This window comes from Lagopus muta, chromosome 1 (assembly GCF_023343835.1).
Source record: "Lagopus muta isolate bLagMut1 chromosome 1, bLagMut1 primary, whole genome shotgun sequence".
NCBI classification, from domain to species: Eukaryota; Metazoa; Chordata; class Aves; order Galliformes; family Phasianidae; genus Lagopus; species Lagopus muta.
In genome coordinates this window covers 104,541,671-104,569,471 of record NC_064433.1, presented here as the reverse complement: position 1 = coordinate 104,569,471, position 27,801 = coordinate 104,541,671, and the positions used below count along the sequence as shown (strand labels likewise).

The window sequence follows — 27,801 nt, the reverse complement described above, 5'->3', positions numbered from 1 at the left end:
AAACAAAACAGTTTTTCTCTCGTTTTCTAGTTAGAAGAATTGCATTCCTTTCTCCATAACATGACTGCTTCTTCCCTGTGTGGCAATGAGAAGCCACAAACAAACAGCCGAGCTCTGCCTCGTTAACATGCAGAAGAGAGATCTGCCAGTCCTGTGGTCTAGCTCTATGCCAGAGCTGGCTAATTCACTTTTCTGAATTGAAATGGCATCGCTAGGCCCAATATCCAGTCTGTCACGTCCACAGTTAACACGGCTTTTGTTTTCTGGAGCAGACATGTCACTCACTTCTCCTTTTTCTTTGCAACCTACACTTCTGGCAGTTCCTCACAGGCCTGTGTGTCAGCATATTCTCTGTACTCCTCACCTTAGCCTCATTTCATGTTTCCTGCAATAAAGTAATGACAAACAAATCTCTGCAGCAGCTGGATTCCAGTAATGGTTACACATCCATGCTCCTCTTCTTCATCTTCCAACCGCACAACTGTCTGGTTATTGCTTTTACAGGAGGAGGTTGATGCTGGAGCAATCATTTTCCAAGAGGCAGTTCCAGTGAAGATTGGTGACACAGTGGAGACCCTGTCTGAGCGGGTGAAGGAGGCGGAGCATCGGGCTTTCCCTGCTGCCCTGCAGCTCGTTGCCAGTGGGGCTGTGCAGGTGGGCGAAGCCGGCAAGATCTGCTGGAAGTAGATCCTTGGATGTGGCAGTTGAAATGCATCCATTGGTCAAAACGGAGGTCACAGTTGAAAAACGCACAGGCTGTATTCTCTTCACAAAGCGGCCCAGATTCTGGCCATATCCACTGACTTCAAATATTGAACCTGCTCTCAGTCAGACACCAAATAGAATTAAACTTCTGCTGACCATTTGCCTTCAGGGATTCCCCCATCAATCCATATGTGAATTCCTCTCAGAGATCTGTTCAGAGCCAAAAGAGCAGAGCCTGCTTTGGCCTGAACAGAAAGGGAATTAGGACTGGATACAAAATGCATTCTCTGCTTGTGAGACGTTCTTTAAAACTTCTGTTGAAGTTAAGTGCCTGTATTCTGGGAATGGTATTTTCACCTAAAATAATGCTGATGCAAACCCAGGGAATGTTATAAGTGAAAACAGTAAAGTATTTTTCACAGTTGAATTATTGTGAAAATGCACTCAGTTTTCTTTTTTAATTTTTAGTATAGCTGTGAAAATGTTTTAATTTTTTTTTACTAGAAGTATCATTTTTCTTCCATATAAACCAGAAGCATCTGCTTCCAGCTCCTTGTCTGCGCTTTAGAACTACTCTTGGAGAAAACCAGTTTCTCTTCTGTGTCCTAATCTCAATTTGGATTTGAAATAAAAGTCTAATAATGTTAGTGATTTGAACGTATCAGTATTTTTCCTTGGAATTCTCTTCCAAGGGTATCAAATGAAGAAGGGATTTATGAAGCAGAATCTGTCTTCATCTGCCATGCCACAACTGTAAATCAGTTTCAGAGGTTACAGACGTGCAAGGATTGAGGTGAAATTCCAGAGTGTGGTGACCTTACTGTTGCCATGGCCAGATGGTCTGTGATAAAGAAACTTGCTGACAAAATATTCCTGTTATCATTTGTCACTGAAGATAAAACTCAGGTGAATACAGAGGAAAATTACATGGTCAAATCTAATTTGGCCGCAGAAGACAAAGAATAAAGGCTGAGGCTTCAGCACGGCATTTATCTGTACGAGTACCTTTCCACAGAAGGGTATTCCCACAGGCAAATGGGATTGAAAAATTGAAATCTGCCTGTTGCAGAGAGAAGGTAAAGGTGCGGGGAGCATCCTGCTCTGGTTGGGATCCAGTCTGCACAAACTCAGTGCATCAGCCATGACACAGCACCACTTTTAAGATATCGTACTTAAATTTTAACTCTCGGTGGTGCTACTTGTTTTGCAAGGGGTGAAATCACTGTCACTAATTGCACAGTTAACGGTTGTAACATTGGTAAAAGCAGTTTGATCAGTGCCAGGAAGGCCAAAAGCAGACAGTGTAGCAACCCCAAATTCAAAATCCCAATTCATCAGAGACATCTTGAGCAAGACTGAGGTATTCTGCTGTCTAAGACTGATGAGAAATGGGATTTAAGCACTTATCTGCATTTCTACAAATCCATAAAATGAAAATCTGTTGTGAAGTGGACCTGAGTTACCAGATTAAAATACTACCAACCGCTCCCAATCTCAGAGGGATGCCATGAACTCCACTGGAGAAAGCTGTTTGATACGATGGTGATAGCAGGGAGAACTACAGAGCACAATACCTTGCATTCTATAATCTTATAACCATTTATTTTTTTGGTTTGAAACATCATCCATCATGCTTACTATGCATTCCAAACAATACACAACATGAAGTAACTACAGGCCAACAGCAAAATAAGCAACATGTTTATCAGAAATATTAACTATATATATATATATATATATATACTATATATACTATAAAGATTTGTTCATTTCTCCTCGTTACAGTTCTTCCTATTTCTCCTACATCGAGCTTCTTGCTCCTGCTGCTGAAGTGCAAAAGACAAATACAGATTACATAATGCACAGCGTGCAGCAAGAAATGGAATTCCCCTTTCTCCTCCCTCCTCCTCCACTGAAACACCACTGAAATACACACTAATTAAATAAATGAATAAATAAATAGGAGTTTCTGAATGGAGCTGGCTCATGCTCTCAAACAGCCCACCACAGCCAGCAGCAGTTACACAGCATGTCCCTTACTAGTACAGGATGCATAATTCCAGAACAACTACTTTTATTTTTTTCACTGCATCTAATGGCTGTTAGTGATCTCTCCCCAGGAAAGTCAGCTCTGGCTACATGGCAAGTCGGGCTGGGGATGTCCTGCTGATTTCATGGATTGAAGAAAAAATGCCTGAAATCTGCTAACAGTTTCTAATCTATTTTCCACCCCACCAGATACAGAGGTTTTAACACCAAGTTCTGAGAACATCTGTGTGCAGTGCCTTCCAGGAATAGGGCAAAGTGTTAAGATTTATGTTTGCTGTGTGCTATTACACTGCAATAAAATCCGTGAAGGGTGGCTTATTTCACTTTGTTTTGCCTTCTGAAGAGCTCCTGCCTTGCTGGTCATCGGCTCTTCTGTTTGGCAGCTCACTACACATCTGTTTGTTAAAAGGGCCTACAAAGAGATTTTCATTTCAAAAGTAATTTCCATGTTCGCTTTTGCCTACTTAAAGGCACAACACCAGATCAAAAGGACTGCAGCAGTAATTTTGAACTCCTGATGAGGGACAAAGTTCACCATGCTGAAGGCTGAATAACTGAATGCTATGTGCTCTGCATTACCCTCCCACAAAGGCCCTGCTGGTGACAGTAATCCAGAATGAATATATGAATATAGATTATTCCCAATGCAAACACTGAAAATATGACTGATGTCCAGTGTTGCTGCTTTATTCTTGGCTCTTAGCTGCCTCCGATCCTCACCAGGGTCAGAGTGAAGGCATATCTGCAGTGGCAGCTGGAGGTGCTTGCCGCTGGCCACACTGAGTTTGCAGGAGAAACCCAGCTGGCAGTAGTGGGTGGTGGTGCCACAGCTTCAGGGAGCACAAGGCTTCAGCAGCTTCACAGATGTCTGAGAGTTGTGGGCATGGCCTTGCCCCTACAGGATGGGACCAGCAGGGCATCTTCTCTCCTATATGGCCTCACTGACTCCTCTGTGGCTTGAAACACCATCACACACCCTCTTCCAGCAGAAAATGATCAGAGGACTGGAGCACTTCTCCTATGAAGAAAGGTTGAGAGAACTGGGCATGATAAACCTAGAGGAAGCCCCAGGGAGACCTGGCTGTGCCCTTCCAGTACTTGAAGGGAGCTTATATTCAGGAGGGAGACCAACTTTACACAGTGATAGTGATAGGACAAGGGGGAATGATTCTAAATTAAAAGAGGGGAGATTTAGGTTAGATGTTAGGAGGAAATTTTTTACTGAGAGGGTGGTGAGGTGCTGGAACAGGTTGCCCAGAGAAGTTGTGGATGCCCCATCCCTGGCTGCAGAACAAAGACATTCAAGATCTGAAATGAGTTTGGCTCCCACAGCCAGTGTTGAAAACTAAGTGTAACTAAATGTGCAAGCCCAGAAAAACTGATCATAGCTCAGAATGAAAGCCAGAAACATTAATACACCTGCAAAGAGAAGCACATGGCGGGAAGGAAGGAGGAAAGGAAAACCTGGCTACACCACATCATTTTCTTGTGGCTCTGGCATCACCAGAGAGGAAGTGAAGTCATTTTTCTCTTCTTGAAGACACAGACTTTGCCTCTCTTGTTTCCAGCAGGTTTTACCATCAGCTCCTAGTTGCACTGCCCCACTGGCCACTAGATGCAGTGCGATGGGAAAAGCCCGGCACTCAGCTTCCTTAACCCTTTCTGACAGCATCTCCTCAGTGTCGTCTGCCTTCACAGATACCGGCTCCTGGTGGATTACTGCTTTTGGACAAGATTCCTCCTACAACAGAGATATTGGAAGAAGTCTTAGAAAAGGCTGGTTTGCGTTGTCAGTGAGGTTATAGAAGATGTTCAAGGCCAGGTTGGATGGGGGCCTAGGCAGCCTGAGATGGTAGGTGGCAGCCCTGCCCACGGAAGTAGGTTGGGGCTGGGTGGGCTTTAAGATCCCTTCCTACCCAAAACTTTCTGTGATTCTATGATGAAGACAGGACACAGAAAGTCTCATGAGATACCTTAAGTAAGCACAACCGCAGTTGTGTGCAAGAGGCTGTAAGTACGTAAGAGGGCTACCTCCATTAGGAATGCATACATCGCATGTACTGAGTAGAGTGGGGGTAGACATAGGCTAGAAGACTTGGAGGGCAACTTGCTGTGGTTAGGGGAAATTGGAAAAAAGTAATGTCCGTGATATGAAAGAAAAAGGCAGGACCTTGAGAAACCATAAATAAGTGAGTGAAAAGACAAAAACAAGGGAAGCAAAATGTGGTGAAGGAGCAGGGCCACAAAGAGTAAAGCTGTGCAAAGTAATTCCTTCAAACTTTGCGTTTTACTGGAAACAACCCTAAGACCTCTATACATTCTTACCACTTTTTCATTCTTCTGCCTTCAGAAAGGGGAGGGGAAAAAAAACCGAATTCCTTTTCATCACTGTTAGAAAAGAGGACACTCACCAGGACAAAATGCACAGCACAGCCAGTGACTTTGAATCCAGTTGGGAGGGAGTGCTGATGCGCATTTCCAACCTTGACTGGTGGGAAAAGCGATGGGGAAGCATTCAGAATTTTCCCTAGAGATCAGGGTGAGAGGAGAAAAGAAAAATCAATCTGAATGGAATTTCCTTTGAAAATAAAAGTGAGACGTGACCACCACTTCAAAACAGCATTCAGCACCTCAGGAGCTCAAAGAGCAGACAGCAGAGCAGTCAGGACATAGTGGGACATTTCCACGTTTAAAAGCAAAAAGAGGTTCTCCAGCACAGCTCCTGGGAAAACAAGATGGTTACGCTACCTGCACAGAAAACAAAACTTCTGCTTGCTCCACAGGCATTTCTTCTTCCCAGCAAGAAGATATACAAACTCCATGACATTGCTTTTTGTCCATCTGTCAGTAATTGTGCCAGCACAGGACACTTCACTGCCAGTGCACAGTCAGAGCTGATGGCTGGAATGAATGGAGGAAGCATGTGGCAGCCCCACTGACTTACATTCCAATCCTCAGTGTCATCAAGGCTGAGAGAGATTTAACCAAAGACGAAGAACTGCGACTGTGTAATTCTGGTAAGCCCAAGCATCTCATTTTAATTTCTTTTTTACAGAGTTGTAATTTCTTACCTTTCCATTTCCTGAGAAAAGGACTGGACAATATTCTCATAAATCCTGAAAGACATATCAGTTCAACAGCAAATTCTTCAAGAACTCGGTCAATTGTGCTGTCAAATTCAGAGCGACTCCCATATAACTTGTGATCAATCACCTAAAACATTAAAACACATCAGCAAGCATACCAAAGAAGTAACTTCATGTGAATGAGAGTATTTTCTTGAGCAACAAAGAAAAAATAAAACACATTCATTTGAGGTCACTCGAAGACTTAATGAGGTATGAATTTGCACATTATTCTGGATACTTGTGATTTATACAAGCATTCCTGGAAACATCCCAATCGCTTGCTAGTTAACACAGGCTGCTTCTCACAGCATGCTGTAATATACATATAAAATCTGCATTAAGAAAAGCCAAGTGAAAAGAGCAACATGGATAAGACGAAAATAAGGAGGACATCTCCAGAATGCCTGGCCAAAGACTGAAGTAAAATCAACATCACCATTAGTCAGTCTGTAGCTGCATATGGAAATGTATTCATCTAGAAGACAACAAGCTGACCAGAAATTCCATGTAAGAAGAGGAGTGAAGTTTTAATTCTACTCAACCACTTATCTCCGAGTCCCCAAATACGTGTTGATTCCTGACTATACCTGACTGTTCACAAAGACATTCAAATAAGGTCCTGACAGAGCTGTCATGCTCTTACTTAGGAAAATGTGAATGATTTTTGACACCATATAGATTTTTTTCTCCTTTGTCTTGCCAGAGTCTTTATACTGCCAGAAAAAAAAAAGTAATGTGGATCCAATTCAGCTGCTGAGGAAGTTGTTGAAAACTTTTGAATGGATGGAGAGCCTCTAACAGCATTTAATGCCATCTGTGCATAGCTGTACAAATATGATAACTGCTCCAAATCATCAAACACTAGACAGAAGAATTCCTGGTGGGCTGCATTTGAAATCGCAAGTTGTTCAGTGTTTTCAAAAGCTACTTTCTACACTATCATAGAATCATAGAGTCATGAAGGTTGGAAAAGACCTCTGAGATGACCCAGTGCAACCACCAGCCCACCCCCCCCACGCCCACTGCCCACGTCCCTCAGTGCCACATCCACACGGCTCCTGAACACCTCAGGGACGGTGACTGCACCACCTCCCTGGGCAGCCTGTGCCACTGCAGCACTGCTCGTGCTGAACAGAAATTGTTCTTAACATCCAACCTGAACCTCCCTTGGCACAATTTGAGGTCATTACCTCTCAGCCTCTCACTGTCACCTGGGAGAAGAAACTCCACAAAATATGATGACATGATGTTATTGTCTTTCTGTGTCTTTGTTTTACGAAACAAACCAGTGAAAATTGCCACAACACAGTACTACTTTACTGACCAAAAGCAGGAGATTCTTAGATAGTGCCACTGAAACTGACTGTGCACATGAGGCTTTCTAAGAAAGGATGAGCCAATGAGACAACATGCTTATATTTTTCACAGAGCCTGAAGTCTTGCTGATTCTCTTACAGCTGTAAGCTGCTTGGACTACAGTTTTAGATCTAAATCATCAAAGCACTTGCAAGAGTAGAATGTAAGCACACTAATTTCTCTGAGATTAAAGCACACCTTCAAGTGCAGGCACATGTTTATTTTAAGTCTCTTCATAACCGGGACTGAAGTACCCACTGAAGAGACAAGAAACATGCTCACAGCCTCCACTGAGTGCTGTGTAAGGTCGACAGAACTTCCAGCTTTCAATAGATTTGTGCTACACTCGCTTACCTACATAAAAGGTTGAAACTAATGTGAAACACAAATTTTTACCAAGCTTTACATTAAAGGCCTACAGATTCAATAGGTGTGAGGTGGTGGTATAGAGGAAAGGAAATAGGTGCCTTTACCCTGGTGGGAATTCCAGCACGGGCTGCATTTCGTAGTTCTTCCACACCAGACTTGCTGGAGATGACAAGGACAACTTGAGCACAGCTGCCTGGTTCTTTTGCGTAATTGATGAGAGCAGCAAGATTTGTGCCTCAAGTGGAAAGAGAGCAAACATTCATGAAACGGATGAGCATCTGTGTTACTGAGAAGGGACTCTCAGTTTTGTTTATCTAATAAAAATTCTAGTTGCAACAAATGCACAAATGGAAGAGGACAAAGCAATTTATGCACTAATAAATCTCATTTGTTAAGCAGTACAAAAAAACCACATTATTGAATGCCAGTTAAAATATAGCCTGTTTTCAGAAGACTCCATAGACTACCAAAAAAAGTCAAGGTAGATGCATTTATACCAGGGTTAAATTCACCTCCCTTTGTACAAACATTTCACTGTGCGATGATAAACAAAATCTCACCTGTTCCAGAGACGAGAACAGCTACTTTAACTTTGTTCTTTCTGGGTTGTTGTTGACTCTCTACAACAGTGTTATTCAGCAGATGCTGGGGGCTGCTCAGCTGCAGAGCTTCAAGAAGATTCTCAACTTTGATGTGAGAACCTCCTCCAAATATGTGCGGAAAACATTAAAAAGAAAACATTTTTGATCTTTCTTCTTACTTCTAAAATTACTTCACATAGTTCACTAATCATAAATTTCAGTTAATAGAAAACCTATCAGCAATAAATTTATGCTAGCACCAACTGAACTACAAAAATGGATACTAATTAAATAAACAAATCGCACTGTTGTGCGTTCATTCTACCCACTGGGCTGCAAAGGGCTAGATATGGCATAGTACTTTCAAGGATTATCCCCATCTTTTGCACTTCTCCTTTTCTCTCATGTTACAAAATGAAACTAACAATGGTGGTGACAGTGCTGACACTTTATTTTGACTGCCAAAACTGCTCCCCAAACTGTTCAGAAACCAGAAGAATTCCAGCTCGTGTCTTGCTGTACATAACCACTGGATATATACCAGAATGAAGACTTATTATTGTCACCTGTGACTGTATACACGTGACCTATCCTCTGTCTTTACATGGGATCCATGTGAGTTGGAAAAGGGTTGGAAAGGAAGTATGTTGATTACTGTAATTGTTCTAGAATATAACAGACTAAATAATGTTAAGAGTCCTTACAGACAGTCATCAGGTAAGAAACTGATCAAGTAATGTCATAGAATCATAGAATCATAGAATCACTAAGGTTGGAAAAGACCTAAAAGATCACCCAGTCCAACCGTTCACCTATTCCCAATAGCTCCTACTAAACCATGTCCCTCAACACAACATCCAGTCTTTCCTTGAACACCCCCAGGCTCGGTGATTCCACCACCTCCCTGGGCAGTCCATTCCAGTGCCTGACCACCCTTTCTGAAAAGTAATACTTCCTCATGTCCAGCCTGAATTTCCCCTGGCGTAGCTTGAAACCATTCCCCCTGGTCCTATCCCTAATGACACGAGAGAAGAGGCCGACCCCCAGCTCACTACAACCTCCCTTCAGGAAGTTATAGAGAGCAATAAGGTCTCCCCTGAGCCTCCTCTTCTCCAGGCTGAACATTCCCAGCTCCTTCAGCCTCTCCTCATATGGCCTGTGTTCCAGACCCCTCACCAGCTTCGTTGCCCTTCTTTGAACACGTTCCAGGGCCTCAATATCTTTCTTGCAGTGAGGGGCCCAAAACTGGACACAGTACTCGAGGTGCGGCCTGACGAGTGCTGAATATAGGGGAACAATCACCTCTCTGCTCCTGCTTGCAACACTGTTTCTGATGCAAGCCAGGATGCCATTGGCCTTCTTGGCCACCTGGGCACACTGTCGGCTCATGTTCAGCCGAGCATCAATCAATACCCCCAGGTCCATTTCCTCTACGCAGTCCTCCAGCCACACCGCCCCAAGCCTGTAGCGTCGCCTGGGGTTGTTGTGGCCGAAGTGCAGGACCCGGCATTTGGCCTTGTTGAAACTCATTCCATTGGCTCCAGCCCAGCTCTCCAGCCTGTCCAGATCCCTCTGTAGGGCCTCGCTACCCCCAGGCAGATCCACACTTCCAGCCAATTTAGTGTAATCTGCGAATTTACTGAGGGTGCACTCGATGCCCTCATCGAGGTCATCAATAAAGATATTGAAGAGGACAGGCCCCAGCACCGACCCCTGCGGAACACCACTCACGACTGGTCGCCAGCTGGATTTGACTCCATTCACCACCACTCTCTGTGCCCGGCCCTCCAGCCAGCTCCTTACCCAGCCAAGAGTGTACCCATCCAAGCCTCTGGCTGCCAGCTTCTGCAGGAGAATGCTGTGGGAGACAGTGTCAAAGGCTTTGCTGAAGTCTAGGTAGACCACATCAACAGCCTTTCCTTCATCCACCAGATGGGTCACTAGATCATAGAAGGAGATCAGGTTGGTCAAACAGGACCTGCCCTTCATAAACCCATGCTGGCTAGGCCTGATCCCCCGGTCACCCTGCACATGCCGCATGATCTCCCTCAAGACAATCTGCTCCATAACCTTCCCTGGCACCGAGGTCAGGCTGACAGGCCTGTAGTTCCCCGGATCCTCCTTACGACCTTTCTTATAAATGGGAGTCACATTGGCAAGCCTCCAGTCATCTGGGACCTCACCAGTCAACAAGGAGCGCTGATAGATGATGGAAAGCGGCTCGGCTATCACCTCCGCCAGTTCCCTCAGCACTCTCGGGTGGATCTCATCTGGCCCCATCGACTTGTGACAGTCCAGCTGGAGCAGTAGGCCTCTGACTGTTTCTTTCAGAATCACAGGGGGGTTAGTGTGCTTCCCGGCCGAGATTACCAGGTCAGAGAGAGGGGTATCCTGAGGATAACTGGTCTGACTTTTAAAGACAGACGTAAAGAAGGCATTCAGAACCTCCGCCTTTTCCTTATCCTCAGTGGTCACATTCCCAGCCTCATCCAGCAAAGAGTGGATATTCTCCTTTGTCCTCCTCTTACTGTTAACGTATTTATAAAAGAGTTTCTTATTCCTTTTCACACCAGCAGCTAGGTTAAATTCAAGCTGGGCTTTTGCCTTTCTGATTTCACCTCTACACATCCTAACAACTTCCCTGTATTCATTTTGAGTGGCCTGTCCCTCTTTCCACAGGCGGTAGATTCTCTTTTTCTCCCGGAGCCTCAGGAATAGCTCCCTATTCATCCACGCCGGTCTTCTTCCCCGCCGGCTCATTTTGCAGCTCAGGGGGACTGCCTGCTCCTGCGCCCTTAAGACTTCCTTTTTAAAGAGCAACCAGCTCTCTTGGACCCCTTTGCTCGCTAGGACTGAATGCCAGGGGACTCCCCCTATTAGTCCCCTGAACAATTCAAAGTCCGCCCTCCTGAAGTCCAAGGTAGCAGTATTACTATTCCCCCTCCAGGCTCCACCGTGAATCACGAAGTCTATCATTTCATGATCACTCTGTCCAAGACAGCCTCCAACCTCCACATCTCCCACCAAACCTTCCCTGTTTGTGAACAGCAGGTCTAGTGGGGCAGTTCCTCTCGTGGGCTCCCCGACCAGCTGTATCAGGAAGTTGTCCTCTACGCATTCCAGAAACCTCCTAGACTGCTTCCTCTGTGCTGTGCTGTACTCCCAGCATACGTCAGGGAAGTTAAAGTCCCCCATGAGGACAAGGGCAGGCGACTGTCATTCAGCAAGCCTCCTCATGGTATTTAATAATGAAATGTAGATGTGAAAGCATCAAGTAGCCTTAAGCCTAGTGACATAACAAGAGAAAAATGTGTACTACAGACAATTTGCAACAGAACAGTTCCTACAGAACTAAGGACAACGGGTACCTTCCAGGAGATGCTCAGCACTTCACAGAATCACGCTAGAGCAACTTATTCTGCATCAAGTTAGAAGGAAATAGTGTGCACTTAAATGGAAACCCCTCTGAAGAAGGAGAGGTGAATGCAGTCCCACCATACCATTTGATTTTTGTGTCTTTGTATCCCATTAGGACATCTGCTTACCTGTGTGACAAGGGGCAACAACTTTTCCAATCAGCCAAGCTTCCTCATGTCTCTGTACATCCCTGAGAACATGCTGGGCCAACTCCTTCTGCACAACCAAGACTGCACCAATCCCACAATTAAATGTCTGGGCCATCTCCTTCTCAGAGAGGTTTCCTTCCTTATAGAGCCAGCAGAAGATCTCAGGCATCTTCCAGGTAAGAGCATCTGAAGAAAAGATAGGAAAAACATACTTGATCAGCATATGTGCACTACCCACCTGCAATTATATACAGTAATGTATATTACAAGAGCTGATACATGTGAATTCTTGGTATTTTAAAAATATTTCCTGAAGAGGACACTGATCCAACTTCCAGTCAACTTATGGGTGCTCCTTATGTAAGATGTTTCTAGATATAATTTGTGCAAGACAAGGTCTTTTGAGGCTTTCTGAGAACATATAGGAAATGGCAAATTGAAACATGCTCATCCTCGATGAGCCATAAGGATAAAGTTACAGATGACTTACACCTCTTCTATGAGAGATAAAGGAGCCACACAACAAAACAACTTCTGACTTTTTTGGATTACTTGAGCAGCTTCCTTTCTTCTCTTTGAAAGAAACAATGAGTAGGAATATAAATTTTGTCAAATAGAAAGAGCCATATTTGATATTTACCCAGGACAGCGCTGACATGTTCTGGCAGGATTCGAGAGATGCCTTCCAGCAACCCTTCCTCAGCAATAAAGACAAAAGACTTCACATGCCCTGAGCGAAGAACAGGCACCAAAGATGGACTGTACAGTTTTGCTGGAGTCAGCAATACATCTCCTGCAAACAAAAGTGTCAATTCAGAGAGTTTTTAAAAAAAATGTATTAGGTGTTTTGATGGGAATGGTTCTTTGAATGGGTTCTCCTTGATCTTTCTGGCAGACAGATTTGTAAAGTAGCAAACAGTGCTGCTCCACTCCTCCAAAACAAAGCAAGACCTACCTATTCCAAAGACTGACTAACACTAATAAACATGTTTTAATAAACAACCCTTGGCAGCACCTAGTTATAAAAATGTCTATGCACGATCCATTTGGAGGCTTGCTTCAGAGAAAGAAGATATTTTACCTAGAGTCTTGTCACCACAACTGCCAGGCGCTGGAGAGGAGTAGTGCAAGGAGGACATTAAGAGTATCTTCCTTATGATGGAAAAGGCTCGGCCGTGAATCCCAGAAGAGGCCAGTCCAATAAGCACATCCTCCTCATCAGCTCTCTGCAGACCCAAAAGCATCTGTCCTCGCTCCACTGCACCAACCACAAAGCCAGCCAAGTCATACTCTCCAGAAGAATACATGCTAGTCACCTCAGCAATCTCCCTGCCTAAATGGGGGATAAAAAGCAGTCAGCACGAGCAGTCAGCACTATTCACTTTAAATCCATAGCATCTCTTAAAATAGGTAACGTATCCAGGACAGCTGTAGAGACACACAGCCTAAACAGCATATTCAGACACTTTTTAAAAGTTCATTGTTTCTTACCTCATAGCTTCAACAAAACAAAGCTTCATTAAGTTATTGAAAGAAGAAAGGTGGTTTTTTGCATTTTGCACTACTTACCTGACACTTCTCTGCTATGAGGAACATCAGAGCGGGAATGAAAACATTTGCACCTCAAGAGTGTAAGGCACGGGCAATTTTTTTCTTTGTACAAGAATAGATGAGATCCGGGATCCAAAAAGCAAAAATCATGCTTCCATGCTGACTTGTTTCATAAATCAAGAAGATTTTGTGCCCCTTTTTTTCCCCCCGAAAAAGAAACCAAATGTTCTAATGCTATATAATAGAGCTGCCTATAAACTCTATTCACTAATCATCATTTTAATATCAGAGTCTTCAAATACCAAAGAAGAGGTGTGTTCATACCTAGGAAAGCACATCCTGCATTTCTGCATGTGTCAGCTATTCCTTCTTTGATTGCTTCAGTCACTTTGACATCAAGTTTGCCACAGGAAAAATAGGTGAGAAAGAAGAGGGGCTCTGCCCCTTGAGCCAGGATGTCATTAACACACAAGGCAACCAGGTCCTGTCCTATGGTGTCATGTCTCTTACACGCTTGTGCAATCTGCAAAACATGGGAGGAACCAGCAGTGCTGACGGGAGATACAGAAAACTCAAATGGTAATCAAATAAGCAGAAATCTTCATTTCCTTGATAAACATCACAACAGAAGATACAGGTGGAAGATATCTAGTAGATAATCTAGTTTAAATTAAGAGAAATCAGATAATTTTCTTCAAGAGAAAATAAATATATATTTTTAAAGCATTCCTTCAAATTCTAACTACTGCTACTCATAAATTGTTATTTGGGGTTGTTTGTTTGTTTATTTTGGAATACTATGTCAAATAGGGCATAAGAGGTACCTTAAGTCAATTACGAATTCTTGGGACATCCAACCTACAGAACACCTTAGCAATTTCCATAAATAATACTAGGTTGCTTAAACATTACTGTCTGTTCTGCAATGCCCACTGATTTCCCTGGGCTACACAGCAAAATGGAAGCAATTTCGTTAAACAGTGTTTTGTTCATCTGCAAGTTGACAAGGAATGAGATTCTTCACTCCCACCATCCACAAGGAGTCTTTTGGTCCAGCTACCTCATTACATGGAGAACACAGGCCTGGTTTATAACTTCCTTGATAAGCAGCTCTTCTATAGAGTAAAATGTTATCAAACCTCAAGAAGGCTTCTACTGAATTTAAAAAATATAGAAATCCTTTTTTCACCCAGTGGCCTGACAGAAGTAATCATGCTACCTCTGCATATAATTTATTAAACTCAGACTGACAGTAATAATTTCAGCACTTTTCTGTACCAGTTTCTCTCTGAACTGATCCTTCTCAAAGCCAGTGGATTTCCCAGCAGAAATTCTAATTCTTAGTTCCTCAAGTGCATGACTAAACGTTTTATTATCATCACAAAATATCCCAAATCTCCACATTCTCAATGGCACATGTGCACACTTTGCTCAAGTGATCATCTATAAAGCTCAATTGACTACTGCAGTGGATTTGGGATATATTTGTAATGCTCAGAAGGGTGCAGATGGTGCAACCGACTGTGGCACTCAAAACAGTCTTGGGAGATAACATGAGTTTTGCTACAGTCAAGTTGCAGATTACCTGAAGTTTAGGTCCAAGGCCTTTAGTTTGAGATACCAGGATAGGATCATCATAACCAGATGCTTTTAAATCAAAGAAACCAGCAAAGCCTCTTACTTCTGAATGACTGCCTGCCAAATACAAATATGTAAAGGATTGTTTTTAAGGGAAATAAAAAGACCTAAAGCATGCACCAAGCAAGTATTGCAGATTATGATTTCTTGGACAAGACAAAACAGACAAATCATAGATAGCTTTATGAAGCTTGGACCCTAAAGTCATATATTTCATGGTGCTGTTTAATTTTATCAGCTCTTTTTCTTTTTTTTCCTTCTCTTTTTCTAAGGGCTAAAAAAAAAGAAGAAATTTTCCTCAACAGATCACTACTGAGAGTAAAGAGGCAAATAGAGTTCTGAAGGGCAAACAACAAGTTCAGTAACTGTCTGCCACATCCTAAAAATTGTTTGGGTTTTGTGCTCATACATACAGCTGGTAGGATGACTTCTGTCCAAAATCATTCAATGAATCCAAGAGTTATTCTGCTCACTAAGCTACCCTTGAAGAAGTGCAATCATTCTCATGATAAGCCAACTATCTTTTAAGTAAGATATAAGGAGGAATGAGAAAGAAATGAGTTTTCATTTTTCATGGTGACACCAGCCCAATATCTCAAACTCAGTTTCAGTGCCAAGAGACTGTCTACTCAACTCTTGGGGAAAAAAAAGTTCTGGTCTCATTTGCTATACTGAGGAAATTCAAATATTCTTTTTCCTAATCTTACCTGATCTGGTACGACTTACAATTGATCTTTTCAGCTGGTAAAACAAAACATCACTGGTTACAGCTTCCACACATCTCTCTTTGTATATCAAACCCCTGCAGGGAAGAAAAGGACATGCTAGCAGCAATAGCTATATTTTCTGCATAGATCATCATCATTCATCGTACAAAGGGTAACAACAGATATAACTTTGGGCTAGCATCAACTTCTACTAGTGCCTTTGCTTACATACAGAGACTGTTTGAGAAGTCGAATGCCCCGATGGCCAATGTCCCTCCTGTATGTGGCACCCTTGAAACATATGGCTGCTACTCCCCTGTTGGCTTCTCCCAGTGCAGTCATCAGATCCTCCTTAACAGCAGTAACGGAGAGGACTCTGCCACCACTTGTAACCACTCTGCCATCCTTCACTGTTGTGCCAGCGTGGAACACCTGCAGCCCTAACTCTTTGGCTGGAAGCAGCCCTACAAAAGCAAAAGGAACACTGAGTATTTTAAATCAGATACTACGTTGGTAAAGCAGTGAAGATTGAAGTCCTTTCTTCAGTCAAGGGAGAAGAACAACAAGGCTTCCCACTTTACCTTTCTTATGAGAAACAGCATCACCAGTGATGGGCATCACTCTCCATTGGCCCAAAGATTCCCTTTTCAGAGAGCTGGTAAGGACACAGATCACACAGGAACAAAAAAAGGGGATCTAGATACCACTGCAGGACATACAGCTACGCTGTGCCAGGGAAAAGCTGTACTGTAACTGGGAATAATTTCTGCACGGTTTTCCAGATGAAACCATTCCACAATTCATAGCAATTTATTACTTGGACTCCCCCTGATATTAAATTATTAATGTTAATGGCACTGCCCCATCCACACTGTTACGACCACTTCACACAATACCCTGCCACATTTGCAATCCATGCTTTATAAATACCTGCAGGTTTGCATTTTGTTATTTTGTTTCTGTGTATTTTCCTGCTAGAGGATTTTTTGGAAGATTGTATTTTGAGGAGAGAATAAGGGAAGAGGAGGAACTGCTGCCATCACCTGGAGAAAGCAAAGCAAAACATACTTTTCCTTTTGCCTAGAGGGATTTTACAAGTGAGTAAAAGTAACCTTTAAACTTGCTGGAATTGTGTTGCACCACCACAGCACTGTGGGGCAAGCTGAGCCCAGCCTGGCTTTGCCACAATGGAAACCCAGTGCCCTGTCCTTGTGTCCTAAGGAATAAAGTGTTTGTTAAGCTATTAAAATGCAAGATTCAATGTGAGTTCCAGAGCCTGACTACTGAAAGAAAACTCACCTAGCAGGGGGATTTGTTCAGTTATATGGTTTGCATTTTCACACTTACAGAAATGCAGAGTTTTCCAGAACATTGCTCATAAAACAAAGTTAATGTAATGGCTGAACTGGAATGGAAAGGTGAGCAATGACAACATGGCAGCAGAAATCTTGAAAAGAGAAAAAACAAGATAACACAACATCCTCTGTGACTGATGTAGGATAACAGGAGTTCTGAAAAAGAAATGTCCTTGATACAAGATCAGCTCTCTGTGTTGGCCTGGCAAAGTAGAAGCAAAGGGGGAAGGAAATAGTTCTGCAACAGTTCCCTCTGTTTTCTTTCTTTCTTTTTTTTTTTTCATTAAAAATAAATAAATAAATAATCTTAAGGCAACATTGAAACATGATAAAGTTAACAAAGAAAATGAGTACTGATCTAAAAGCCCACATGCCCACCTTTCCAAAAACCCTACAACCTCTATGAAAAAGAGGGGCTTTTATGTGTTACACAGACTGGCTGGCACAAAGCAAGGAAACAAATTAACAGTGGAGGAATTAACCACTCCTGTTGTAAAGGTCCTCAGATCTCCACACTTACCTAACATAATGTGACTCTGGCAAAAGCAAAAGCTAGCACAAAGCAGTCATGACCAGATAATGCTGTGGTCCCCATTTCCAACGCAGTTTGTGGAAATACTCCATGTGGATGCACCAGAGTTTTTCCAGGAGGTTATAGCACTCTATCACCTTATCTCAACCAGTTACAGACTTTAAAGAATGGTACACTGTTAAACATTTAGGCCCTATGCCACTTTGGACAGGCAAGCTTTCCAGATAAACAATCCTACTGATCAGTTATTTCTTCTACATGGACAAGCAGTGACAGATGAAGGTAGATTCTGAAGAGCTGAGGAGTGGGATGGAGGAAAGCAGGACAACATTCTGCAAGAAGAGGTAAATGCAAGCCTTCCCAAGTACCGGGCTAGAGAAAATAGTAAATAATCTGCTCAAGTTACCTGTTACTTCCATGCCTTTGTCATAGTCTCCTGGGTATCCCAGACTTGCCATGACCACACACACAGCTGTACTGTTCTCTGACCAGGCTGGCATGAAGCTGCAGAGTTTGCCATCAATTGCTGCTTGAATCACTTCATAAAAATCATTTTTAAGCAGTGGAAGAATTACCTGCATAAAATTTTCATAGTGATAGAAGTTAATTCTTCTTTTGCTGACTTACTGAAAATGAATGTAGGGAAAATTCAAGTAACAGAGTAAAATCTGTACCTGCCAAACTGAAAATACTGTATTTCCCTGTATCTGTAGAATGGAAAGCAGTAATGAACACTAATTTGCAGCAGCTTTTTGCAACAGCAGAAATTCATAACAAGAGATTATGAAGAGACATGAATTCATGCCCCTCCTAGTATGTTTATATCCAGAAGAATAAAATGGAAGGAGTAGCTCTTTAACTTAAATTCTTTAACTAATAATTCACAGAAGCTTACCAGCTAAAATTTTAAGTTACTTCATGCACTGTCTGAGACATTCTCATTCAGATCTGGACATTGAGGGGAAGAAAGACAGAAATCCAAACATACTGTGCAAATTTCCCAAGGCGTGTGATGTAACAGTCACGAGTTAAAGAAGGAAGCACATGTGAGTTCTCAGTGTCTGTCACTCACCTGGCACTGGGGGTCCCCAAACTGACATTTAAAGTTTAAAATTTTCACACCATCTTTGGTAAGCATTAACCCCATCTGCAGCACACCTGAGAAGAAAGAACACAATCAGGCAAATGAATTTCAATGTGTATTTTTCAACAACTTTTTAAAATGCAACCTGAAACTTTGGAATGAGGGAAGCATTTCTGTGAACTGTAAGAAATTAGAAGCGGGGACTCAGCAAGCAGTTGTACACAAGTTGTAATAGTTCTACAGTAACCACTGAAGTGGCTTGCAGCAACATGACAAATATTGCATCTCATTTTAGACTGAATACAATGGAAAGCAACCTTCTGCTACAGCCCTCTAATTGTAGGTATCCAAAGATCCAATGGAATAGATAGGATGAAAAAGGAAAAAACAACAGAAACTCCACAATGAAACAATTTCCATAAAACATTGTGATGCAGATCTTGCAATTTTCTTGAGTGTAGTACTGTTATCCATAAATATAAACGTTACTCTGCATTTCAGGCAAAATAAACAAACCAAAACTTGTGACCATTACTAATAGACAGAAACAAACATTTTCTGAAGTTGGTATTCTGTTATTTCTACTGCTACACACATGTGCATACAGCAATCTGGAGTGGGCCTTTCATTGTGTCATGCCCAGAGAGTAACAAGTGTTAAATATTAATCCCCACAAAGCATCAGGTCCTCCAGCATCATCCTGAAAATGCTCAACACACATTCATTTCTTACTGCAGCACTGTAAAATCTTACTGAGCATGATAAAAAAAGTTACTAAATAGCTGAGAACACATTGCATCCCTCAAGAGTAGAAAAAAGTTATTTTCTTGTATGTAATCTTGGCTGTTGTTACCCAGAGCAGCTGTTGGCCTACAGTGACAGCAGTGAGCATCCCCTTTCCTTTTCCAAAAGTTCTCAAGACAAAGATCTTAAGAAAACTTAAATTGCTGTACACAGAAGTGAACAGTATGACTGATTATACCTCAATTTACAAAGAATCTGCTTGCAGCTGTTACAAAATGTTCTAATTTCATAAAAATAGGGTATGTTCTATAGTCCAACATTATTCAGATTGAGTATTTTCAAGCTAGTGAAGTTGAAATGTTACAGTTGTAAAAACCAGATGCAACGGCCCACATAGTTCAGAAGTTTCCCACATTCTGGCTGAAGTTTTTGTTTTTTATAACTAATAAGAAATGCATCTGTTAGCCTGCACTGCCCAAAATAAATCAATAAATAAAAAATAAAAAAATGAGGCACAATACATCTCCTGAAATGCCATCTGAAGAAGAAAGTTCTCCCCAAAGGAAGAGCTATAAACCAAATCAGTAAGGCTTAATACTCCACGAAAAGTGGACCTTTTTTTTTTTTTTTTTTTTGGATAAAGATCATTTAGAATTCAAAGGCAATCCCAAACAACGAAATTAATCCTGATAGAACTTTACCTTCATTTTCAGTTGAATGCATACTTACCTACATATGCTGCTCCTTCTTGTCTCAGACTATCAATCACATGTTGAAGGATAGCATCATTGATTTTCTCTAGAACTTCTGGTACCTGATGATCAACATCAAACAGTAATGACATTTGCTGAACCAGCTCTTGGTCCTGAAAGGACTGGGGTAAGTGAATGCCTCAACTGCCACTCCCACCCAGTATGCTCCTCATATTACGGTGTTACTGCCCTGAAGGTCAGATATACTGATGCTCTATCTCTCACAATTTTTTCTGTTTCCTTCTTTCTTTACAGGGCCAACTTTAAGGAGGTTTGAGACACTGAAAACCTAGGCTATACACAGTAAGATTGTTTCTGTACTTGTAAAAAACACACCAATAATGTACTTGAGCAGCATATACTATTAACAATAAATGCAAGATTATGTTCAAGACAAAGACTTCAGGCATGTGGAAATTTTGCTGGAACATTTCAAATGATGTTAATAGGAGCAAAACAAGACAAAGCTTAGAAGTAATCATAAAATCATAGAATCACAAGGTTGGAAACGACCTGTAAGATCATCTAATCCAACCATCATCTCATTACCATTGCTACCACAAACTAAACCATATCTCGTAGCTCCTCATCTAGGTGCTACCTGTAAAAGGTAAATACCAAGTTTGGAAAGAAGGAAAAGATAAACCCCAAGTTTATAGTGAAGGGAAACACCGAGTTTAGGAGTAATGGGAAAGATAAAAGAGACTATTCCTCAGAGCACAGGCGAAAGAAATCCTACCGAAGGACTGATAAAGCTTCAGCCCTGTGTTGCTCTTACACAAGCACGGTATCAATCAACTCCACAAGAAATTCAGCCTATGTGATAGCAACAAGGTTGAGCCTTAAAGATGCATTAACCAGAGGTGTGATCAGCTTTACTGCAGGCCAAGGAAGACTGCTGTACCTGAGGAACCGGGCAGTAGGCTCCCATTCCTTCAGTATTTGGACCCTGGTCACCATCCAATAACCGTTTGTGGGCCTGGGCTAGGGGCATTGAGGCAACAGTGACACCATCCGTGAAACACAGGCACTGTTAAGAGAGGCACAAGACACAGGAACAGTGACAACATCCTGTGCCATGGGAAGTTAACACTACTGGTCACAGGCTGAAGTTAATTTAGGAATCTGTCAGGAAAAGTCAGGAATCCAAGCTAAAAAGTCATGGGATCCATTCATTGCGCTGCAAGGCTGATGACACGAAGAATCCAATGAACTTTCTTTTTCTTATTTTTAAATGATGAAGATAAATGATGGCCCTCATGAGAATGACTTTCTGATGAACCAGATCTTGAACTATCCATGAATAACTGGACATGTGCTTACTGTAAGGCTTAATGGAATTACTTGTATGTTCGAAGTTTAACATCTTTGCTTGCAAATCCAAGGCCTGAATGAGTGTGAGGTATTCTCAATGCAAAACAAACTTTTCACAAATAGTTTTTTTTCAGTTGTCACATAGCAGATAACATGTATATTATTAAGTTTTATCTTGCCATTGAATAATAATAACCCACAGTAGAAGACGTGCTAACATGGGCACTAAGTGTTAGCACAAAATTAATGATGTAACAAGAATTACCAAGATAAGGTCTATATAAAAATGTTTTAGGTGACCATAGGGGAAAAAAAAAGATAAATTTCCACATAAAAAGATCACCATAATTGCACCATAATGTAGGGAAAATTCTGCTGACATCATAATTGGTTAGTATGACATCAAATTGCTTAGCTTGCGTATTTATTTATTTGTCAAATAAAAGAAACATACAAAACTATTTGAAACAATAAGTGTGTGGTTATGCACAAAACATAGCAATAATGCCAAGGAATAAAAGCACATAACTATGAAATTGATCACATACAGAAAGTTCTTCCCCTTGAAGAAGTTCTTCAATGACAACGATCTCTCCAAACATTCTGTCCTGCACAGACAAAAAAGTCATCAGTCAATAAACATAGCACCTAATGACTAACTCCTCTATTTATTTTCTTTCATCGGAAAAGACAATGGATATGGAAAGCTGCAGCTTGTCTGAATCCTGGGATGCTGGGCAAAACTTCTAGAATCTCATTCAGAGATAAGGAAGAGACATTGTCAGGCACCAGGAGCAAAAGAGAAATGGAAAAGCTGGAGGTTTGGTAACATGGGACCTAGTGCTGGAATGAGAGTTCAGCCACAAACTGCACAGAGCCCTGCTGAGTGCCCACCATCTGTGAGCCAACCTAAGAGAAATTCCCCAGTACCCACAAGGATGAGGAATAAGGAGAAAGTCCCACAGTGATCAAATACATCAGACATGCAGATTGAAGCACCAAACCTAACGAATACATGCAGCTAGGTAGCAGCAGTGCTAATCTCCAGCCTTAATGTGCAAGCTGATAGATGCAATTTTGAGGTTCCTCTTGTTCTTAGTCAAGGACATGAACTGCATTCCCACTATTTAATTAAAGACTTTACCACCTGCATAATCTCTTGGACAGCTTTGCAGGCTTCCTCTTTGCTGGCTGCAATAGTCACTTCCTTTCTAGCTGCAGGGCCCCTTGCCCGTACCACTCGAGCAGGAAAGTCTGTGCTTTAAAAGGAAAGCAAAAGATTCAGGCATCTCTACTGCATCCCATGAAAGGTACATTTTTAAGATGAATGCTTCCCATGTTCTTCCCTTTTTATAAATGCTTAAGGAATAACACATCAAAAAAATGCATTCCAGTAGCCAGTCTATCCTATAATGGAGGTGAACAGGCTTTTGTAGTCATTGATATAGGACTGTGAATTGGAAACCCGTGAATTCTGTTATTGGTTCTGAAACCACCTCACTGTATACACTTGGACATGTCAATTAATACTGTTTGCAGCGTCTTCCTCTTTTCCCTGATTTGGGTTACTATTTTGTTCGTGTCGCAGGGTTGTAAAGATGAATTCATTGGTGATTTGTAGGCTTATGACACTTGAATGTACTACAGAAATCTATTAACCACCATGGAAATTCTGACTAGGGTTGTAAGGTTAAGGTTGACTTACGTCTTACGTATCAAGGCTATGCTAGAACTAGGGTATTAACACTGTATCCCCAGAATTGTTCTGCTTACTTTTGAACACAAACAAAATCTGGAAAGAGAAAAAAATAATAAAAAATAAACAGAACAAAAAGACAGCGCAGCTTATTTTAACTACAGCTTTATCCATTCACTTCTCTCCAGTTTGTGATCAAGCGGAATGGCAACTTTGAAAGAGCTGATTCATCACACTAGTATACTTCCTGAAACACCTCACTCCTCTTTTTCATGTTATAATTTACACTAGGATAAACCACAACTCCAGATTTTTACAAGCAGCCAAAGTAGGCTCACACAGAGCTCCTTTTCTCTGCAGCTTAACAAGCAGAACTGGGATACTGTTTTGCTTTTGAAGCCTTAGGCACAGTTACAGACATAGAAGTTGCCTTGTTTCTCTAGGTGACCATGATACATACAATGCTGTCACAGGACAAGCCTGGACAAAGTCCATAAAAATGTAGTTGGTTGTGGGTTTTTTTTTGGGGGGGGGGGGGAGGGGGAAGTTCTGCCAGAATATACCACATGAACTATGTGACAGCAATGACAAGGAGTCTGTGACACCTGCACAGTCCAATGTAGCTGAATACAGCCACTGCTGCGACCCACGACCAAAATAGCCACAGCAAAAAGTTATTCTCCCATATGATCCCCCATGACTTCTGAGGTATTACTGATCAAAGCAATTGCAGAGATCTGCAGTCACTTCTCTCTCACATGTAGAGAGATACTGTGCAGCTGACAAATGAAGATTCTTTAAATTATCAGTATTTAGCCAGTTCCTCCCAAATCACACTATAGAGATGCTGCTGTTATCTGTCTGCGTAGAAATGACTTTTATCCCTTCTTACCCTTACACAAAAATTTACTGCAGCCTTTTTCTCTGCCACATTTTTTCTTATAAATGGCTAACTAGCACCATCCTGATGAGGATGATTAAAGGGAAGAGGACCAGAAAACAGAAAAATCAACAGAAAAACAGAAAAATCAATCTGTTCAAGTGCCCTGCTCCTTCACCATCTGTCTCTGTTTATAAAATTGGTTCAACAATATTCAGTAACCACTTAAAAAGATGAACATTTGAAAACAAAACACTAACTCACTAGTTCTACGTAACTATTATGGGCAAAGGCCAAGCACATAAATAACCCAACAAAGAAGGTGTTTCCTGTACCAAAGCATTTACCTGATAATAAACCTACAGGCTTCCTGGGGATTGGTAAAAGCTTTCCATCTTGCTGTTGGGATCCCATGTCGATCCAGAAAAGCTTTGGCAAAACTGGTGTTGGATGCTAGCTGAGCTGCTTTTGCTGATGGTCCAAAACATCTTACTCCAGCTGCTTGTAAGTCATCAACAATACCTAGTTATCAAAAATAGCAAAAGAATCAAGTCATCTCTCTAGAAACATTCTGACAAAATGAAAGCCACGTAGCCATTCCAGCATTCTGCTAACACTTCTCATTGTTTCAAACAACTAATCCATCCTTAAAACAAGGTTCTGAATATCCAGTAATTTTGTTTCCTATTACTAAGAAGTGTCACAGTTACCAACTCGTGGCTATATGACTGTTGGATACTTCTGCTCACTGTTTATGACACGGAGATCTTAAATATCACATTACAATAAATGTCAGCAATGGTTTTGGTACTGCTACATAAAGCAGCAATGTTGGGACTATTGCAAGAAGATCTTTATAGCAAAAAAGCACAGCAGAAGACACAAGAATACCTGTAACCATCACTGACTTGTAGTCCTGCATGATTTCCCCAGTCAATTTGTAACATACAAAAAGCAGCATACAGCTATTGAGCCAAAAATTTCAGGTGGCTGCAACTCGCATCTACAAGATACTCCAAATTTTCTTGCACTTTATTTTAATCCAGTCAGTGTGTGCCTTCAAATCCCAAAGACATCATTTTGAAGCAAGATTCAAGGTGCTGATTTTTACTGTCAAGATAATTTACTCCAGCCTTACCAGCTGCCAAAAGAGTTTCTTGTCCAACTACTACAAGTCCAATGTTATGATCTTTGCAGAACTGGGTAACAATAGTGTGATTGCTCACTAAAACAGCTGAAAAGGAAAAGGATATATAAGAAAATACTGCTACAAAGCCTAAATAAGAAAGGGAAGATCGGAGATTCAGTGTTCAATCTCCCTTAAAAATATGATTAAAAAACTGAGTTAGCAGCCCATGAAGGGCAAAATGAAACATAATACAATAATAACAGAGTTATTAAAACACTTTCAGTTTACCTTGCTCTCTTTATTATACATTTACTATCTTATTACCTGCCTTCCATTTCATATATATAATCAGTACAAACTTTTTGAAGTTACTAATCATAGCAGATTAAAAACTTTAAAAATGAAACCTTAAGTTCATAAGAAAACTCAGGCTTAAGATCTGAGCTAAGATTTAATCAGTGTTAGTGAATGAGTTAACTACATTTAGCTGAGCAGCCTAGGCAGACACCAAAGTATTTGCCAACAAGAAGATAGTATCTTTGAGCCTTCTCTTCCACTGTTAAGCTGGAATGAAATTTGTCAAGCATAACAAACAATAGGAGGAAAGAGATGAGGTATAGAAATACACAGTCTCATATAATCCTCACTATCTTAAGAAGTTAGGATAAAAATAGATACAATATGATGTTTTATTAGGCAGTTCTAATATACAGAAACAAAACATACCGGAAAAAAGGCATGACTTAAATAACTTGTAGTGCTGGTAACAGAAAAGAACCGTTGTATTCTACTAACTGAATACAAATGTAGTCAGTTCCGTTTCAATTCCCACATCCATACAGCCAACTGCTTGCCACAGTATTTGACTTTTTCCCCTCTTTTTACCTGAATTTGAAATCTTTCCACTGTTGGCTGTCCCTGCATTTCCAGGAGCAACAAACACCTGTTTTACATGTGGGGACTGGGCCAGCTTCCAGGCCAATGCATGCTCTCTGCCTCCACTGCCGATCACAAGCACTCGATCAGCCATTAGCCTGTGCAAACCCAGAGTCATTATGTTGATTACTATCTACTTATTCCAGAAACTCAAGTAAAAGTAAGCAAAAAAAATTGCATTACATCCCTTAAGTAACACCAATCCAGTTCTTATCAGAAAGATATCTACAAGACATTGCAATTATAGAATCATAGACTCGTTGAATCATGGAATCACAGAATGGCTTTGTTTGGAAGGGACCTCAGAAATAATCTAGTTCCAAACCTTTGCCATGGGCAGGATTGCCAACCATTAGTTCAGGCACTAGATCAGGCTGTCCAGGGCCCTATCCAACCTGGCCTTGGAACAGAGAGCCCAGGACTGCATCAGTAGTGACAGTGGATAGTTGCATCATTCGCACTCTGATTTAAACACAGTGAAATCACAGAGAATTCTTCCACTTGTTTCAGCACTGTCAATATTTCCTCTCTTGAGCAGTCAGGCTGAAATAATCTAACATCTAGGTCTCACCAAATCCTTCACACAATTGAAGAAGACAGGACAGGAAGCTTCGTACAAATGCTCCAGGTAATTTAGCGGGTATCTCAAACTGAACACTGTGGTCAACCTGGGAACTTCCCGTGAGTGTAAACACCTTCAATAATAAATAGCAAAGACAGATTTCAGACAGGTTTAATACTTCGACAACTGCTAGGAGGGTAACTTGAGCAGAATAGCATGCTCAATAAAAGAATAACTGTTAATTTCACTACCAGACTGACATTTACATCAGTTCCTCGATAATATTTCTAGGCAAATTAGTTTTGATCTATTTCAGAAATATTATCATACCAACATCTGCAAATTTAATTTTTCCATATGTGCTGGATGTGGACAAATGTCAGAAAGAAAAATAATCTCAGAGCATGACCTTTAAGGAAGACGCTATTGGCATAAAGCAGTCCTTACCCAGGAAATACATAATAAATTAAAGTTACCATAAAACAACTGCTTTGTAGGCAACGTTCTCAGCCTTTTCAAAAGGAATCATGACTGTTGGTCTGAGTTCATTACGCAGCTTCCAAAGATTAAGAAAAGTTAAATATGTGACACTGAGTTATTATTGTGATATAACAATAATCACGTTCCTAATTCCCAAGACAGCATTAAGATGTCTTCACCTAATATCAACAAACTAAAATTTAACTATATATTTTCATAGTTATTAAATTGTCCAAGTGTAATATAAGTACTTCAGGTGCCTTGTCCTGCTGTAAATTATCTAAGAGAGATCTTAAATTTTAAGTACTGTACTTCATGCACATAAACAGAGAGACTGTGCTTAATGCTCTATCAATCACCAGACCCATTTCCTGGCAAAAGAATTTTCTTTCCTTTTCCTTCATACTGTGTAAGTGTCCAGTATGTCAGCCTTTGTCTTTTCTTTTTTCACTGCTTGACAAATATTTCTGTAATCACAAGGAAGGTGCTGTAAGCTTAAAAGTAAGGAGTAAGAACTGCTGTATCCATAGCAAAGATGCACTCTACAAAGCTTCAGTGGTAATTAATAAAAAGCCAAGTGTCTTCAAAAGCCAAATAGTTTTTCTCTTAATCATTATTTCACAATTCACCAAAGTTTTAGAAGGCAGAATAAATTCAAATTGCTAACTGGGAACAGAGTGAGACCAA

General features: G+C 41.2%; 2 protein-coding genes across 6 annotated transcripts in view; one reads left to right on the top strand and one right to left on the bottom strand.

Moving 5' to 3' along the window:
- The window catches only part of GART (phosphoribosylglycinamide formyltransferase, phosphoribosylglycinamide synthetase, phosphoribosylaminoimidazole synthetase), a 38,177-nt gene extending 36,825 nt beyond the window's left edge, over positions 1–1,352 (top strand). For all 4 annotated transcript variants that reach the window (XM_048953965.1, XM_048953948.1, XM_048953957.1 and 1 more), the window contains one exon: positions 505–1,352. In XM_048953965.1, the coding sequence (XP_048809922.1) occupies positions 505–687 (183 nt within the window). In that variant the 3' untranslated portion in view covers positions 688–1,352. The remainder of the gene's footprint in view (positions 1–504) is intronic.
- Positions 1,353–1,468: 116 nt separating this feature from the next.
- Positions 1,469–27,801, bottom strand: LOC125697151 (trifunctional purine biosynthetic protein adenosine-3-like). 2 transcript variants are annotated; one of them, XM_048953929.1, is made up of 21 exons: positions 26,022–27,801; positions 25,146–25,241; positions 24,355–24,529; positions 22,579–22,690; positions 21,980–22,039; positions 21,022–21,147; positions 20,095–20,179; positions 18,610–18,695; positions 17,944–18,112; positions 15,883–16,114; positions 15,651–15,745; positions 14,891–15,000; positions 13,630–13,828; positions 12,836–13,087; positions 12,395–12,547; positions 11,734–11,940; positions 8,168–8,311; positions 7,712–7,842; positions 5,826–5,967; positions 5,166–5,281; positions 1,469–4,495 (listed from the first exon to the last, which is right to left on the bottom strand). In XM_048953929.1, exons 1-21 carry the CDS (start codon positions 26,188–26,190, stop codon positions 4,223–4,225), a joined length of 3,132 nt encoding a protein of 1,043 aa, XP_048809886.1. In that variant the 5' UTR covers positions 26,191–27,801; the 3' UTR covers positions 1,469–4,222. The 2 variants fall into 2 exon arrangements, with proteins under 2 accessions (XP_048809886.1, XP_048809887.1); XM_048953930.1 differs by having other exon boundaries at positions 8,168–8,308.

What these genes read in the sequence shown, in the direction of transcription:
- LOC125697151 (XM_048953929.1), bottom strand. Translation starts at nt 26,190, where the DNA reads ATGACTCTGGGTTTGCACAGGCTAATGGCTGATCGAGTGCTTGTGATC. An exon ending in GCCTGTAGGTTTATTATCAG is followed by an intron (nt 22,691 to 24,354) that starts GTAAATGCTTTG and finishes TTCCTTTTAAAG; the next exon opens with CACAGACTTTCCTGCTCGAG. An exon ending in GTGCTGGAATTCCCACCAGG is followed by an intron (nt 5,968 to 7,711) that starts GTAAAGGCACCT and finishes TTAATGTTTTAG; the next exon opens with GTGATTGATCACAAGTTATA.